This window comes from Silurus meridionalis, chromosome 13, assembly GCF_014805685.1.
Source record: "Silurus meridionalis isolate SWU-2019-XX chromosome 13, ASM1480568v1, whole genome shotgun sequence".
In the NCBI taxonomy this organism is placed as follows: Eukaryota; Metazoa; Chordata; class Actinopteri; order Siluriformes; family Siluridae; genus Silurus; species Silurus meridionalis.
The window spans coordinates 3,679,843-3,695,753 of NC_060896.1; the positions used below are offsets into that span (position 1 = coordinate 3,679,843).

Here is a 15,911-nt window from a genome sequence, read left to right on the forward strand (position 1 = left end):
ACAATGACAAGGAGCTCCTAACACAGGGCCTTGAGACTGGAACCTGGGTTATCTCCGCTTGCTGGGTGACCTTGATAGTGCGGAGTGAGTTGCCCTTCTGAGAGAACGCTCTCTCTCTGAGCCATCACTGAAGGGGTGTCATGTGCAGGAGGCCAAGCGGAACCATGTTGGAACCATGTCTGCCGTCAGACCCAGCAGTGTTTGAAACTGCTTTACAGTAAGTAGCTGGCCTTCTCACTCTCTTGACGGCTGTGAGGATAGACTCGATCTGAGCAGTAGACAGTTATGCCTATAACAGTCGAGTCTAGCATTACGCCTAGATAAGCGGTCCTCTGTTCTGGAGAAAGCACACTCTTGGTGTTTAGTCTTAACCCCAAATCCTTCATGTGGGCAAGGACGACATCTCAATGCCGGACAGCCAACAACTCCAATTGAGTTAATATTAATCAATCGTCGATACAGTTTAGAATGCGGATGCTACAGAGACTCAGTGGGGCCAGAGCCAATTCATAGATTTTGGCAAGGTGTGGGTGGGAGTGCAAGGCTTTCTTGGGAACTATGATGTACCAGCTGTAGAGCCCAGACTCTCTGTCTAGCGGAGGGAAAACCTTGATGGCCTCCTTCCTAAGAGACTGTATACTTCTTATTCCATGACCAAAGCCTGCTCGGGTGTCATGGAAGTAGGACAAATACTTGGGGGGGGGGCATGTTTGAGTCGCATTTGTATACGAAACACAAAAAGAAGTAAAGATTTATGTCATGTTGGTCCTTGTGTCTCGTTTTGTGCTTCCCGTTAACATAAAATGTGTTAGTAAATACATTATATTAACCTTCTGTAAACAGAAATAAGACAAGATTTTTGTGGTAAGTTTATTACTTTCTTATCTATATGTATGTCATTAGATTTAAAGTATAAAGTAATTACATTTTATTTATTTGATTATATTTTACATTTTTTTTTCATATTTTTAGACTTCAGAATGAGGATTTTTCTTAAAGAGATTTAGATGCTGCTTTGCCCATCATATTTTTCTTTGTGTTTAGTTCAGGTCTAAACAGAATTATATAACATTTAGGTGTAAATATACAGAACAGTAGAGCAAAACTGGAGGCTAAAATGGCAAAGATCTCCACAGCTACAGTGAATTTTCCAGGAGAGCTGACATAAGCTGGAATAAAAGTTATCCACACTGCACAGAATATGAGTATACTGAATGTGATGAATTTCGCTTCATTAAAATTATCAGGCAGCTTTCTAGCTAGAAAAGCCAAAACAAAACACAGGAAAGCCAGAACTCCTATATAACCCAGCATGGCCCAAAAACCTATAGCTGCACCCAAGTTACATTCTAAAATGATCTTTTCCTTGTAGTAACTCATGTTTTTGTAAGGGTATGGAGGAGAAATTGTTAACCAAAGGACACTAATAAGGACCTGAATGAGAGTTAATGCAACTACACTGAGTCTCTGTTGTAGAGGACCAAATAATTTCATGACATTGCTGCCTGGAAGTGTAGCTCTGAAGGCCATTAACACAACTACTGTTTTTCCCAGAACACAGGAGATACAGAGTACAAATGTGATCCCAAAAGCTGTGTGGCGCAGCATACAGGACCACTCAGAGGGCCGTCCAATGAAAGTAAGTGAACAGAGGAAACACAGAGTCAGTGAGAAGAGAAGCAGGAAGCTCAGCTCAGAATTGTTGGCCTTTACAATAGGAGTGTCTCTTTCCATTAGAAATAAAATGGCTACTAACACAGTTAATGCAGCTCCAACTAATGAAAAGTATTAACATTATCCCCATGACCTCTGTAAATAAAAGAAACTCTATAACCTTTAACACACATTTATCTCTTTCAGCATTTGACCAGTATTCTCCTGGACACTGCTCACAGTTATTTGAATCTGAAAAATATTAATGATTATTACTATTAGGAAGGAAAACAAACATTATTTGGTGATTTATTTATTAATGACATTGTTCAAGAATTGTATCCTAAATAGTAATAGGAGGATACACAATGTACAATTAGCAACTTGTCTTTGAAACTTGGTGATGCTGAAGTTACCTGTCTGGTTACTGATCTCTCCCTCTGCACATGGAATACAGTCGTAACAGCAGACAGGCCTTCCTTTCTGTGCAGCTTTCCTGGTTCCTGAAGGACAGCTTTCACTGCACACAGACTTTGGCTTCTAATGGGAACAATATATTATGGCTACAACTTTAAATCATATGGTTTTGACAGTTCGTGAATTTCATCAATCATTATTGTTTGTTAACTTGTGAAATCTAAGCAGTTTAATAGAATTTTACATTCATTATACTGATGTAAATAGTTAATTTTCTGTATATGCTTTATATACTGTATATACTTGTTATAACAAGCCTGATTAAATTAAAAGTATCATTTATAAGTCACAGTACATTTAATTATCTTAGAATAAACAATGTATGTACCTCTCTTTTCTCTCCAGCCCAAACTATATCTTCAGCATTTAGGACAAACTGTTGTCCATGTGGCAGAGAGGCATCATAATAGCCCACAACCTTAAACTCCACTTCTCCATTCAACCCTCGTTGCCAGTTCACCACATCATACTTTGCAGCTGTTGCCCCAGTGCTGTCAAACCAAATCTGTTCTCCTACTTTAGTGGTAAAATTTACTTTTTCAAGAGACATCACAACCTTTACAAGAAAATGCAAACATGTATTTATATCGCAACCATATCACACATGTACAGAGCCTGCTTTTCTTCTCTTCTTTGTGTTACCTGCCATGGTTGTATTGGCTTGTCTTTTTCACAACTCTGATTTTCTGTGCATTTCAACAGAGTATGTAGAGAATGTGCAACAGCATAAACTGCATTGTAGACATTATTTACATATCTTAATTCTAAAATATCCTTACTGTAGTTTTTATATTGAATTATGTCATCGTATTTGCTGCAGATGATTTCAGATTGAAAATTGCTTCCCTCTGTATATAGGCATGGGACTGCTGTTTGCCAAAATCTGTTCATAGCATAATCAGCAAAACCACCAATGTTCAATTTTCCCACATCAAATCCAATGGCTCCAGCCAAAACATTATAACTTGCTGGTGTTACAAATTCAACAGCAGTAATCCATGCTTCAACACCAATCATCTGGTAGCCAGTGAGATTATTTATAATCAGCTGTTCTATTAAAATGTTCATATCAAAGTAAGCAAGAAATACAATAATTACTTTGGCTGTGCCTTTCTTAATAGTTTCAGCCACGTTCATGATTTTGGCAGGATTTGCCCGATCAAACTTCTCCGAGTACTCAACACATATTCCCTCCTCTTTGGCTGCATTTAAAAAAATGGTCATTCCATTGTTTCCATAGTCATTATCACTGTACACAGCTCCTACCCAAGACCAGCCAAAGTGCTTCACCAAATATGCCAGTGCTCTACTCTGGTAGTAGTCACTCGCGATGGTCCTGAAGAAAGAGGGGTATTCTTTTCTGTTGCCTAAACATTCACATGTAGCAGCATGACTTATCTGAGGACAGAATAGCAAACATGAATAAGTACAGCCTGTTTTTGATGCATCTTAGATTTAGACAGAGCAAGAGACATTTCCACAGGAGCCTGTTAACAGATTATAAATAGTCTCAACCTTTAAACATAAAACAACATTATTATCTTTGAAAACAATGATTATGTACTATGCACATTATACATCCCAAGATATACTTATCCAGTATATATAATTCTGACATTAACAATAACATCAACCTCTTTACTGCTATCTCCTGGTAAGGTTTGCAGTGGACAAAGTTTTCAGTGGCTATTCTGCGTATATGCATATACAGTATATGGACAGTGGGTGAAACTGCCCAGAAAGTAACACCGAATACAGGATTAAACCTGCTCTCTTAATCTGTCAATAATACACTGTGCCACTATATCTAAAACATATATGTATATATATTGTCTTAAATGTAGCTGTTTCTTTATAAATTAAGATAAGAATCCCATTCATATTTTTATTGTGTTTTGTAAATGAATTGGTTTTATATAATGACAAAAATCTTTGATACCTACCACTGGGATTGTAAAAGGTCCTGTAGTTTTTGTAAGCGCTATAGTAGGAGTAGACTCTGACTCCCCTATGATGGCTTGTACCACTGCTTGTTTAGAGCAGGCCTCCTTCTCTGTCATGTCCTGACCATTCATAAAAGCCATGGCTGCTTTCATAGATAACAAGCTTGAAAGACAATTGTCATAAATCTTGTACCCAACTGAAATATTGGGGAGCAACGTGTTACTTCTGTTGATTTCTTCAATTGCAAAAATCATGATCTGAGCAAACCTCAATTCCGTAAGGTCCGTTCTACAAATACATAAAAAAAATATATCATTTTTAATTCTTATGAAAAAATAAAAGTAACAGTGAAGACATTGTAATGCAGAAAAATATACATCATCAAAAATAACTAATCAAAGTAATCAAACCTAGTGCAGATTAAAGGTGGAGGTTTTTCAGTATATTGCAGTGACTGCTTTTGTGTTTCACGATGTATTGAAAACACAGCTCCAATTATTACATCTCCATGTTGAGATAACAGAGGATATCCTGGGTCTTCCAGAATATGGCATTTTTTTCCCTTTGCCAGGCAAAGAGAAGAGAGTAGTAGAAGGAATAACATTACAGATTCTGACTAGTGCTTTTGCAGAATCAGTCCTGAACAGTGGTAGTCGTTCTATTTTTATAGACATGCTCTGCGTGTTCTGTATATGACTATGCATTATGGACTAATCAGAAAAGTTGTTTAGCTTTGTGGCTTTGTGATGTCATTAAGGGACATGATGCTACTTATGATTTTTTCATTCATTCATCCAAGACAATATTAATTATATATGGCTAGTTTTTGGCTTGTGTCTGCTGGTAATGCACGTGATCTCAAATAGTGTTAAAAATGTTGTGTTTTAATTATTGTACATGATTAAAGTAGGCAGTTCAGCACCCAATCCCTTCTACTAGCAAGTCATGATATTATAACAGATGCAGTATGCAGTTAACATTGTCTTGCTTAAATATGCAGGGACTTCTGTGAAAAAGATGTTTTCTGGATGGAGGCGTTTGTTGCTCCAAAACCTGTATATACCATTATGCTTTGATGGAGCCTTTCCAAATGTGCATGCTGCCCATTCCTCAGTCACTAATGCACTCTCATACCATACATAAAACAACATAAAACAACATAAGTCTACATAACAGAAAAACACAAGGCTAAGGACTAGTAAGTGTCTTCGCCACATAAAGTGCATCATATGCATCACGTGCAACCTGGTGCAAACAGTGCAAGACAAGACAGTGCAAAAGACAACACAAGACAGTCTAGGACAAATACACAAAACACAAATTAAAACAACAACAAAAATATTTTGTGCAGTGTGCAAGACAGAACGTCTATTGGTTACGTATGTAACCCTAGTTCCCTTAGGGAATGAGACGCTGCACTGCAAGGCTTTGGGAATGCTTCCGCATTGTCCATGCTCTGAATCATGTGTGTAATCTGGCCAGTGGAGAGACACAACGTCACTGGCGAGGTGATGTCACGATCAGGAACCATGAGACCTCTGTCTCTGAGCCACCACTGAAGGGGTCTCAAGTGCAGGAGGCCAAGTGGAATCACATTGGACGCTGCTGCCATGAACCGGAGAAGCCTCTGGAACTGCTTCACAGTGAGTGACTGGCCTTCATTTACTCTTTTGACTGCCATGAGGATAGACTCGATCCAAGCGGAAGACAGCTGTGCCCACATGAAGGTTGAGTACCACACTATCACCCATCAGAACGCTCTCAATGGTGCAAGTTTAAAAGGTCCTTAGCACCTGAGAGGGTAGTTTAAAGTCTCTTAAGTGTCTCAGATAGTACAGATGCTGTCGGCCCTTTCTTACCAGGGTGTTGATGTGGCAGGACCTGTCTTGTGAACACCTAGGTACTGGAAACTGGAAACTCGCTCTACTGAGGTCCGGTTGATGTATAGCAGCTGGTATGACCGCTCCTGCTTTGTGCTGAAATCTCTCTAGGTTTTTAATCTCCTGTGGGTAGGCAGTTTTGAAAAGTAAGCAGGAGAACAAAGAGATGCGGCAGCAGGTTAAAAGAGATGAGGCAAAAGCCAAGGAAAAGGCATATGAGGAGCTGTATATGAAGTTAGACAAGAAAAGGAGTTGTACCGATTTGCCAGGCAGAGGGACCGAGCTGGGAAGCATGTGCTGCAAGTTAAAGCAATAAAGGATGGAGATGAAATGTATTGACTAGTGAGGCGAGTATGTTGAGAAGATGGAGGGAGTATTTTGAACAGCTGATGAATGAGAAAAATGAGAGAAAGTGAGAAGGTTGGATGATGTGGAGATGGTGAAGCAGGAAGTGGATAGGATTAGTAAGGAGGAAGTGAGAGCAGTGATTATTAGGATAAAGAGTGGAAAGTTGGTTGGACTAGATGACATACCAGTAGAGGCATGGAGATGTTTAGGAGAGCTGCAGTAGAGTTTTTAACCATGATTTTGGAAGGTGAAAGGATGCCTGAGGAATGGAGAAGGAGTGTGATGGTACCAATCTTTAAGAATAATGGAAGAAATATGTGGAAAAAGGAATAGTGGAAGCCAGGCTGAGAGAAGCATTTCCTTTGAGAATGTTGATGGAGAAGCATAGAGAAGGTCAGAAGGAGTTGCATTGTGTGTTTGTGGATTTAGAGAAAGCATATGACAGGGTGCTGAGACAGGAGTTGTGGTATTGTATGAGGAAGTCTGGTGTGTTAGAGAAGTATGTGAGGGTGGTGCAGGACATGTATGAGGACAGAGTGACAGCCGTGAAGTGAGGAACGACAGACTGGTTCAAAGTGGAGGTTGGACTGCATCAAGGATCGGCTCTGAGCCCTTTCCTCTTTGCAGGGGTGATGGACAGGTCTCCCTGGACTATGATGTTTGTGGATGATATTGTGATTTGTGGTGAGAGTAGGGAGCAGGTTGAGAAGAGCCTGGAGAGGTCGAAGTATGCGCTGGAGAGAAGGGGAATGAACGTCAGTAGGAGTAAGACAGAGTACATGTGTGTGAATGAGAGGGAGGGCAGTGGAGTGGTACAGTTGCAGGGAGAAGAGGTGGAGAAGGTGGAGGAGTTCAGGTAGGGGTCAACAGTGCAAAGTAATGGAGAATGTGTTAGAGAAGTGAAGAAAAATGTGCAGGCAGGGTGAAGTGGGTGAAGAAGAGTGGCAGGGGTGATTTGTGATAGAAGGGTATCTGCAAGAGTAAAAGGGAAAGTTTAGTGGACTGTGGTGAGACCTGCGATGTTTTATGGTTTAGAGAGGCATTGACTAAAAGACAGGAGGTGGAGCTGGAGGTAGCAGAGCTGAAGATGTTAATGTTTTCGTTGGGAGTGACGAGAATGGACAGGATTAAAAAATTAGTTTATTAGAGGTACAGCGCATGTAGGATGTTTTGGAGACAAGGTGAGGGAGGCGAGATTAAGATGGTTTGGACATGTGCAGGGCCTGGACATGGGGTATATATCGGCAGGAGAATGCTAAGGATGGAGCCACCAGGAAGAAGGAAAAGAGCAAGGCCAAGGAGGAGGTTTATGGATGTGGTGAGGGAAGACATGCAGGTAGTTGGTTGGAAAAAGGCAGATGTAGAGGACAGGGGAGTATGGAGACAGATGATCCGCTGTGGCAACCCCTAAGGGAAGAAGCCGGAAGATGAAGAAGAATGAGGCAGGCCATCTCATTGTTGTTGAAGATCAGGCCCACCACAACAGTGTTGTCAGCAAACTTGATGTTGGTGAATGAGTTGAAAGTGGATATACAGTCATGTGAGTACAGTAAGTACAGGAGGGTGCTCAGAACACAACCCTGGGGAGCGCCAGTGTTGAGGGTGAGGGTGGATGAGGTGTGTTTGGCCACCCGTACGGCTTGTGGGCTGTCTATCAGGAAGTTGGAGATCCATGACACAGCGGCAGGGTGAGTCCTAGAACCTCCAATTTAGGGGTGAGCTTGGAGGGATTTATGGTTTTGAATGCTGATCTGTAGTCCACAAACAGCATTTTTGCATAATTCCCTTGTCTGAAGTTCAGGTGGCGCATCGTAGTGTGAAGAGCAATGGTGCGGTTCTGGTTGTATGCGAACTGTAGAGGATCTAGTGTGTCTGGTAGTGATGAAGTCTCTGACCAGTTTTTAAAAGCACTTCATCACTACTGAGGTAAGGGGTACAGGGCAGTAGTCGTTGAGGCAGGCAGGCTGGGGTTTCTTCGGGACAGGACCAATGGTGGACTGTTTAAAGCATGAGGGAACAACAGACTGTTCCAGTTTCACAAAACTAGACTTGCGTTATGTCTACCACCTGGTACTCATAAAGCAGGGAGATGCATGGAAGAGTGCTTTCAACATCCCCATATGAGACTACAAATATCATGCAATGCGGCTTACCCTCACAAACTCCCTAGCAGTCATCCTCGCATGGATCAACAACCTTCTCAGGGACATGCTTAACACATTCATCTTCGTATATATAGATGACATTTTTATCTTTTCATGGTCCCTTCTGGAGCATGAAGAGCATGCCAGGAGAATCCTGACCCACCTTTTAGATAATGACGTGTTTGGAAAGCCCAAGAAGTGAGTGTTAAATGTTCCTTAAGTTTTGTGATTCATTATAGCCACAAGCAGCATTCAAATAGACCCACGGAAAGGGCAAGCTGTCGCTGAGTAGCCCACCCCAAACACATTCATGTACAATAGTTCCTTGGATTTGCAAACGTATATTATAAGTTTATTTCAGCTTCGTCGCTGCATCTCTGTCCCCACCTCAACAATCTACCTTTTGGTGGACACCCATGGCAAACGTGGCCTTCCCTGAAGTAAAATAACAGTTCAACTTGACTCTCAATCTGAATATACCAGATCCAGGCTTGCCTTTGGTGGTAAAGGTGTATGCTTCCGATGTTGGGGTGGGGGCTGTGCTGTCCCAAAGAGGGGCTGACAATAAGCTACACCCATGTGCCTTCCTCACCCACAAGCTCACCCCTACCGAGATGAACAATGAAGTGGGGATCAGACGCTGCTTGTGGTCAGGCAGCACCCAGCACCCTTTCCAGGTCTTTACAGACCATAAGAACTTTTAGTACCTTCTTTGATGGGTTTTAATTTACCCTCACATATCTTCGTGGGTCCAAAAACCTTAAGCCTAATGGATTTTAAGCATTGTTCTGCAATTAATTTTTTATTGACTTGTTTCTTTAATAAAATGTATGTCTCAAAATTATTATTAATATCATAAATTATCATAAATTATGTCAATAAATATAATTTAATACTAATTATAAACATTATTGTTATTTTTATTTTTTTCATAGACATAAATAAGACAGTTGTTTTTTTTTTTAAGTTTATTAAGTACTCATCCATATCCATATTATTTGTGATTACATTTATATATATATATATATATATATATATATATATATATATATATATATATATATATATAAACATTATTGACTTGATTACATTTGATATACTGTGTGTAAAAGTAACATCAGCAAAAAAAAATAAATAGATTAGAGCAATAAAGTTTAAAGGGATTTAGAAGCCCATTTTGCCCATCATATTTTTCTTGGTGTTTAGTTCAGGTTTAAACAGAATAATATAACATTTAGGAGTAAATATACAGAACAGTAGAGCAAAACTGGAGGCCAAAATGGCAAATATCTCCACAGCCACAGTGAATTTTCCAGGAGAGCTGACATAAGCTGGAATAAAGGTGATCCACACTGCACAGAATATGAGTATACTGAATGTGATGAATTTTGCTTCATTAAAATTATCTGGCAGCTTTCTAGCTAGAAAAGCCAAAACAAAACAAAAGAAAGCCAGAATTCCAATATACCCCAGCACGGCCCAGAAACCTATAGCTGAGCCCAAGTTACATTCTAATATGATCTTTTCCTTGTAGTAGTTCATGTTCTTGTAGGGAAAAGGAGGAGAAATTGTTAACCAAAGTACACAAATAAGGACCTGTATGAGAGTGAATGCAACTACACTGAGTCTCTGCTGTAGAGGCCCAAACCATTTCATGACATTGCTGCCTGGAAGTGTAGCTCTGAAGGCCATTAACACCACTACTGTTTTTCCCAGAACACAGGAGATACAGAGGACAAATGTGATCCCAAAAGCTGTGTGGCGCAACATACAGGACCACTCAGATGGTTGTCCAATGAATGTAATTGAACAGAGGAAACACAGAGTCAGTGAGAAGAGCAGCAAGAAGCTCAGCTCAGAGTTGTTAGCCTTAACAATTGGAGTGTCCTTTTCTTTTAGAAATAAAACAGCTACTAACACAGTCAATGAAGCTCCAAATAAAGAAAAGAGAATTATTATTATACTAATGAGCTCTGTAAATGAAAGAAACTCAACAACTTTCAACACACATTTATCTCTATTTGCATTAGACCAAAAGTCTCCTGGACACTGCTTACAGTTATTGGAATCTGCAAAGTAATCATAGTTATTATCATTAGGAAGGAAATATCTTATAACTGTATTTTTTTAATACCAGTTTTTAGAAACTGTAAGCTAAATAGTAATATGATGATACACATTGAATTATTAACAACTTGTAAAAGCTGAAATTACCTGTCTGGTTACTGATCTCTCCCTCTGCACATGGTATACAGTCGTAACAGCAGACAGGCCTTCCTTTCTGTGCAGCTTTCCTGGTTCCTGGAGAACAGCTTTCACTGCACACAGACCTTGGCTTCTAATGTGAACAATGTATTATGACTTTACGTTTTTACATTTGTGTAATCTGTCAAAACCCATGAATTTCTTAAGCCATTGTTTGTTTACTGCTGAAATCCAAGCAGCTCATTGGCAATGTACATTTTACATTGAAACACTACACTATAGCAATTTGGTGAGAATTTAATTGGGAATGTTTCATGTATATAGAACATTATGCTTATATTTAAATATAGATTGTAGTTAACAAATGTTTAAAAAAATAATAATTATATTTGTATGTTATTAAAAATCATGAAACAATGTATTTACCTCTCTTTTGTCTCCAGCCCAAACTATATCTTCAGTATTTAGAACAATTTGTTGTCCATGTGGCAGAGAGGCATCATAATAGCCTACAACCTTAAACTCCACTTCTCCATTTAACCCTCGTTGCCAGTTCACCACATCATACTTTGCAGCTGTTGCCCCAGTGCTGTCAAACCAAATCTGTTCTCCTACTTTAGTGGTAAAATTTACCTTTTTTAGAGACATCACAACCTTTAAATAGAAAAGTAAATACATATTTATATAAATGAAAATATAAAATGTACAATATTTGCTTTTCTTCTCTTCTTTGTGTTACCTGCCATGGTTGTATTGTTTTGTCTTTCTCACAACTCTGATTTTCTGTGCATTTCAACAGACTGTGTAGAGAATGTGCCACAGCATAAACTGCATTGTAAAGATTATTTACAAATCTCAATTCTAAAATATCCTTACTGTAGTTTTTATATTGAATCATTTCTTCATATTTGCTGCAGTTGATTTCAGATTGAAAATTGCTTCCCTCTGTTTGTAAGCATGGGACTGCTGTTTGCCAAAATCCATTGACAGCATAATCCACAAAACCACCAATGTTTAATTTTCCCACATCAAATCCAATGGCTCCAGCCAAAACATTATAACTTGCTGGTGTTGCCAGAGCAGCAGCAGAAATCCATCCTTCAACACCAATCATCTGGTAGCCAGTGACATTCTTTAGAATCAGCTGTTCTAGTAAAATACTCATCTCAAAATTAGGAACAAATACAATAATAACTTTAGCTGTGCCTTTCTGAATAATGTCAACCACTTTGATGATTTTGGCAGGATTTGCCCGATCAAACTTCTCTGTGTACTCAACACATATTCCCTCCTCTTTGGCTGCATTCAGAAAAATAGTCATTCCACTGTTTCCATAGTCATTATCACTGTACACAGCTCCTACCCAAGACCAGCCAAAGTGCTTGACCATATATGCCAATGCTCTACTCTTGTAATAGTCACTCGCTATGGTCCTGAAGAAATATGGGTACTCCTTTCTATTACTCAAACATTCACATGTGGCAGCATAACTTATCTGAGGAGAGAGTGACAGGTTAAAAAAAAAAAAAAAAAAAAAAAAAAAAAAAATATATATATATATATATATATATATATATATATATATATATATATAAAATAGTCATTGGCAATGTATCTTTTAGGTTTGCAATTTTCTGTTTGATTTGAATGATTCAAATAATTAATACTTACCACTGGAATCTTAAAAGGTTCTATAGTTTTTGTAAGTGCTATATTAGCAGTAGACTCTGACTCCCCTATGATGGCTTGTACCACAGTTTGTTCATGGCAGGTCTTATTTGTTATATCCTGACCATTAATAAAAGCTATGGCTGCCTTCATAGATAATAATCTTGAGAGACAAGCATCATAAATCTTGTAACCAACTGAGATATTTGGGAGCAAGGTGTTACTTCTGTTAATTTCTTCAACTGCAAAAGTCATCATCTGAACAAGCCGTAAAAAAAGAAGGGATAATCTACAAAATACACATACAAATCATGAAATTTTAAATTATCTTGTACTGAAACTGAAAAGTAATATAATTGAGATATTCAGATTATTATAAAGCAGAAAACTACATATTCTCCAAAATGACTAATGTATCAACTAGAACTTACTTAGTGCAGATTAAAGGTGGAGGTTTTTCAGTATATTGCAGTGACTGCATCTGTGTACCACGATGTAATGAAAACACAGCTCCAATTATCACATCTCCATCTTTAGATAACAAAGGATATTCTGGGTCTTCCATGATATGGCAATTGTCTCCCTTTGCCAGGCAAAGAGAAGAGAGTAGTAGAAGGAAAAACATTACAGATTCTGACCAGTGCTTTTTAGAATTAGCCCTGAACATAGAAAGTTTTCCTATATTTATAGACATGCTCTGTGTGTTCTCTGTATGACTATACATTATGGACAAATCAGAAAGGTTGTTCAGCTTTGTAGCTTTGTGATGTCATTATGGGACCTGAGGCTTCTTGTGAGTTTTTAGTCGTTTTTGTTTTAATTAATTTCATCAAAGACCACATACAGTAAATTATATACAGCCATTTTTGTTGGCTTGGGCCTGCTGGTCCTACATGTGCTGTCAAATAGTTTAGCCAATGTTGAATTTTTATGTTTCTTGCACATGATTACTGACTAGTAGTGTGATTGATTAAGCTCTTAGACCTACTTGACATTTAGACTATATACTGTGGATAAATTAAACATTTTAGGTAATTTATAATTGAATTAATATATATATATATATATATATATATATATATATATATATATATATATATATATATATATATATATATATATATATATATATATATATATTGTATGCCTGTCTGGTATTAAAATGCATAAAAAAATCAGTCAACTGCTTGGATGCATAAATGAGATAAATGCTCCAATTTATTTTGAAATATTAAAATTTATTTACACTGTCTTTTAATTTTGATATCCTTATTCTCTTTACAACAAACTTTACAAGTTTCCTTTGAGGGAATGTTTGTCCGTAGCCATTGCAGACTTTGAACTCACTGGGGTCTTAATATACAGTACTCCTCCGTTTATCGCAGTGATTACATTTCAAAACCGCCCCCGATAAACGAAAAAAACGAGATAAAGTACTTTTCTGTATTAACATTTTACTTCATAATTAATAATTATATTTTTATCAATAAATGTAGTTATTTCATAAAAATCCCTAAAAGAGCACAAGATTCAAACCACGATAACGCTGGGATTACCCTAATATGTAGACAGGGGAAAAAGAGAGCTCAGTTTAAAGAAAAAAGAGGTGGTATATATTTTATGGTCGACAACTCATGCTGTGATCAATGGAATGTATACTTTTCCAGGTGCTTTAACCTAGAATACCTCATAATTCTGTGTCATCCATACTATGAACTGAGAGAAGGCACAGGAGTCATCCATCAAATTATCAAAACAGGACAGGGGGCAGACTCCCATAACCACTGGGACACCAATGAAATGAGGCAACGGTTTCAACTATCTTGTGTTCAAATCACTGATGATCTTACATGGTCCACTCATACTGCAGCAGTAGTGATAAAAGCTCACCAGCATTTCTTCCTGATGGGCTGCATCACCATATGATATGGGAACAACACTCCCCTCAACTAAAAAGTGAGTAGTGCAGACAAGATCACAGCATTGTCATGTCACATCATTGGGTTTGAACTGTGGTTAACTGTACTTGAACTTTAGCTGGTTTAGCAGTTTCAGGGTTTGAAGTTTTTAAAGTCTGTGCAGTAAGACTGAAAATGATTGAAAAATAGTGATTACATGCTTGGCAGGGATTGAGAGGTTTGGCCTGCTGAATGTACTCCAGGTTCTTATACTAAGTGAGGACCTGAAATAGGTACCAAGCTGGCAGTGTGGCATGAGATGTTTCATTCCTTCAGGGAACCAGAGTTACATACATAACCTGGAGATGTACCTTTTTAGGAAATCAACCTGCAATGCTTTGGGAATGAGTGTCTAATACTTCCAGACTGACCAATCCCTAGTGTGTGGGGGCACAGGCCTAAGGACAGAAGGGCCAGGAGTGGTACTGAGGTCAAGTTTACAGAGCCTGTCTAAACAAGCCTGCAGCATTGCAAATGTCATGTAGAGACACTCCGGCGGACCAAGCCTTAGAGGCTGTCACACTCCGGGTCGAGTGTGCTCCGACCCCGAATGGAGTGGGTGACTAGAGGACTCGTGGGAGGATAAAATTGCATCAATAATCTGTGAGGTGCCTCTAAGAATAGAGCCTCGAACACAACGGTCAAGTTCCACGGAGGCACTCTAGGTCACACGGGGGCCTGAGCCTCCAGGTGCAGCGGAGAAAACGTGTTACTAGCAGGTCTCTGCCCAGTGATTTCCCCTACATGGGGGCATGATATGCTGAAATGGTGGACACGTTGACTTTGTGGGTGGACAAAGACAATCCTTTGCAGAACTGTTCCTAAAAGAATTAAAGCACTAAACCAACTAGGAAGTTAACTAGATCCAAACGGTGCAGATCGCACCATCCCCTGAACAGATGCCATCTTGCAGCATACAACCTCCTCGTTAAGCTCTTGTAGCCCTCTGGATTGGAGAATGGTCTCTACCACCTCGGTGGAAAGACCAGAATCTCAGAGCTGTATCCCCTCAGGGGCCACAGTCACAGCCTCCACAACTCTGGGTGGGGGTGAACTATTATAGCATTTCATCATCTATAATTTAATATCTCTTTTGAGCAATATCAACTTTATATAATTGACAGTAAAGCTCATAGAATCTTCATTACAAAAATATCTAAATTGTTTAAGTAGCCCACTTTTCTCAGGAACTGTTAAAATTTAGGTCATTTTCAGCTGTAAGTCCCAAAAGCTGTGGTGAAGGCCAACCGGTTAAAGTTAATCTCAAATTGGCTGTTGTAGGTGACACACATAAGGACATCAATTTACCAACCACAAACATATGGGCAAGTGGAGTATTTTAACCAGATGCTCAATTGGAAGCGTCAATGAGTGGTGAACAAAGAGGCAGGACCTAAATTCTAAAACTTATTCGATGACCTGGTGAACCTCTCCAGGCTTGACCCACTTAGTGCAACATGAAATAACGACTCTGCCAGGGGTGGAAGTGCACCAGTGACCATACAGGGTTCCGGAAGCCTGTCATATAGCTATTGAGGAAGAGGTAGAAAAAATGACTTAGGAAACAATTATAGGAGTCAGCCAGTGCCAGAAAACCCCAGCCAGTGCCAGGGTGCAGGGCCAGGGGCCAGATT

The 15,911-nt window shown here is 39.0% G+C and overlaps 2 protein-coding genes across 2 annotated transcripts; both read right to left on the reverse strand.

Annotated features, from left to right (window-relative positions):
• Positions 1 to 993: 993 nt before the first annotated feature.
• LOC124395949 (extracellular calcium-sensing receptor-like) lies at positions 994 to 8,479 on the reverse strand. The gene is given in 8 exon segments (XM_046864845.1): positions 994 to 1,789; positions 1,791 to 1,905; positions 2,070 to 2,193; positions 2,459 to 2,686; positions 2,773 to 3,528; positions 4,074 to 4,362; positions 4,485 to 4,636; positions 8,456 to 8,479. Coding segments are annotated over 8 exon segments (2,484 nt in total).
• Positions 8,480 to 9,610: 1,131 nt separating this feature from the next.
• Positions 9,611 to 12,902, reverse strand: LOC124395950 (extracellular calcium-sensing receptor-like). The gene is made up of 6 exons (XM_046864846.1): positions 12,751 to 12,902; positions 12,323 to 12,608; positions 11,391 to 12,146; positions 11,078 to 11,305; positions 10,661 to 10,784; positions 9,611 to 10,515 (listed from the first exon to the last, which is right to left on the reverse strand). The coding sequence occupies exons 1-6, from the start codon at positions 12,882 to 12,884 to the stop codon at positions 9,611 to 9,613; spliced, it is 2,433 nt and encodes an 810-aa protein (XP_046720802.1). The 5' UTR covers positions 12,885 to 12,902.
• Positions 12,903 to 15,911: the final 3,009 nt, after the last annotated feature.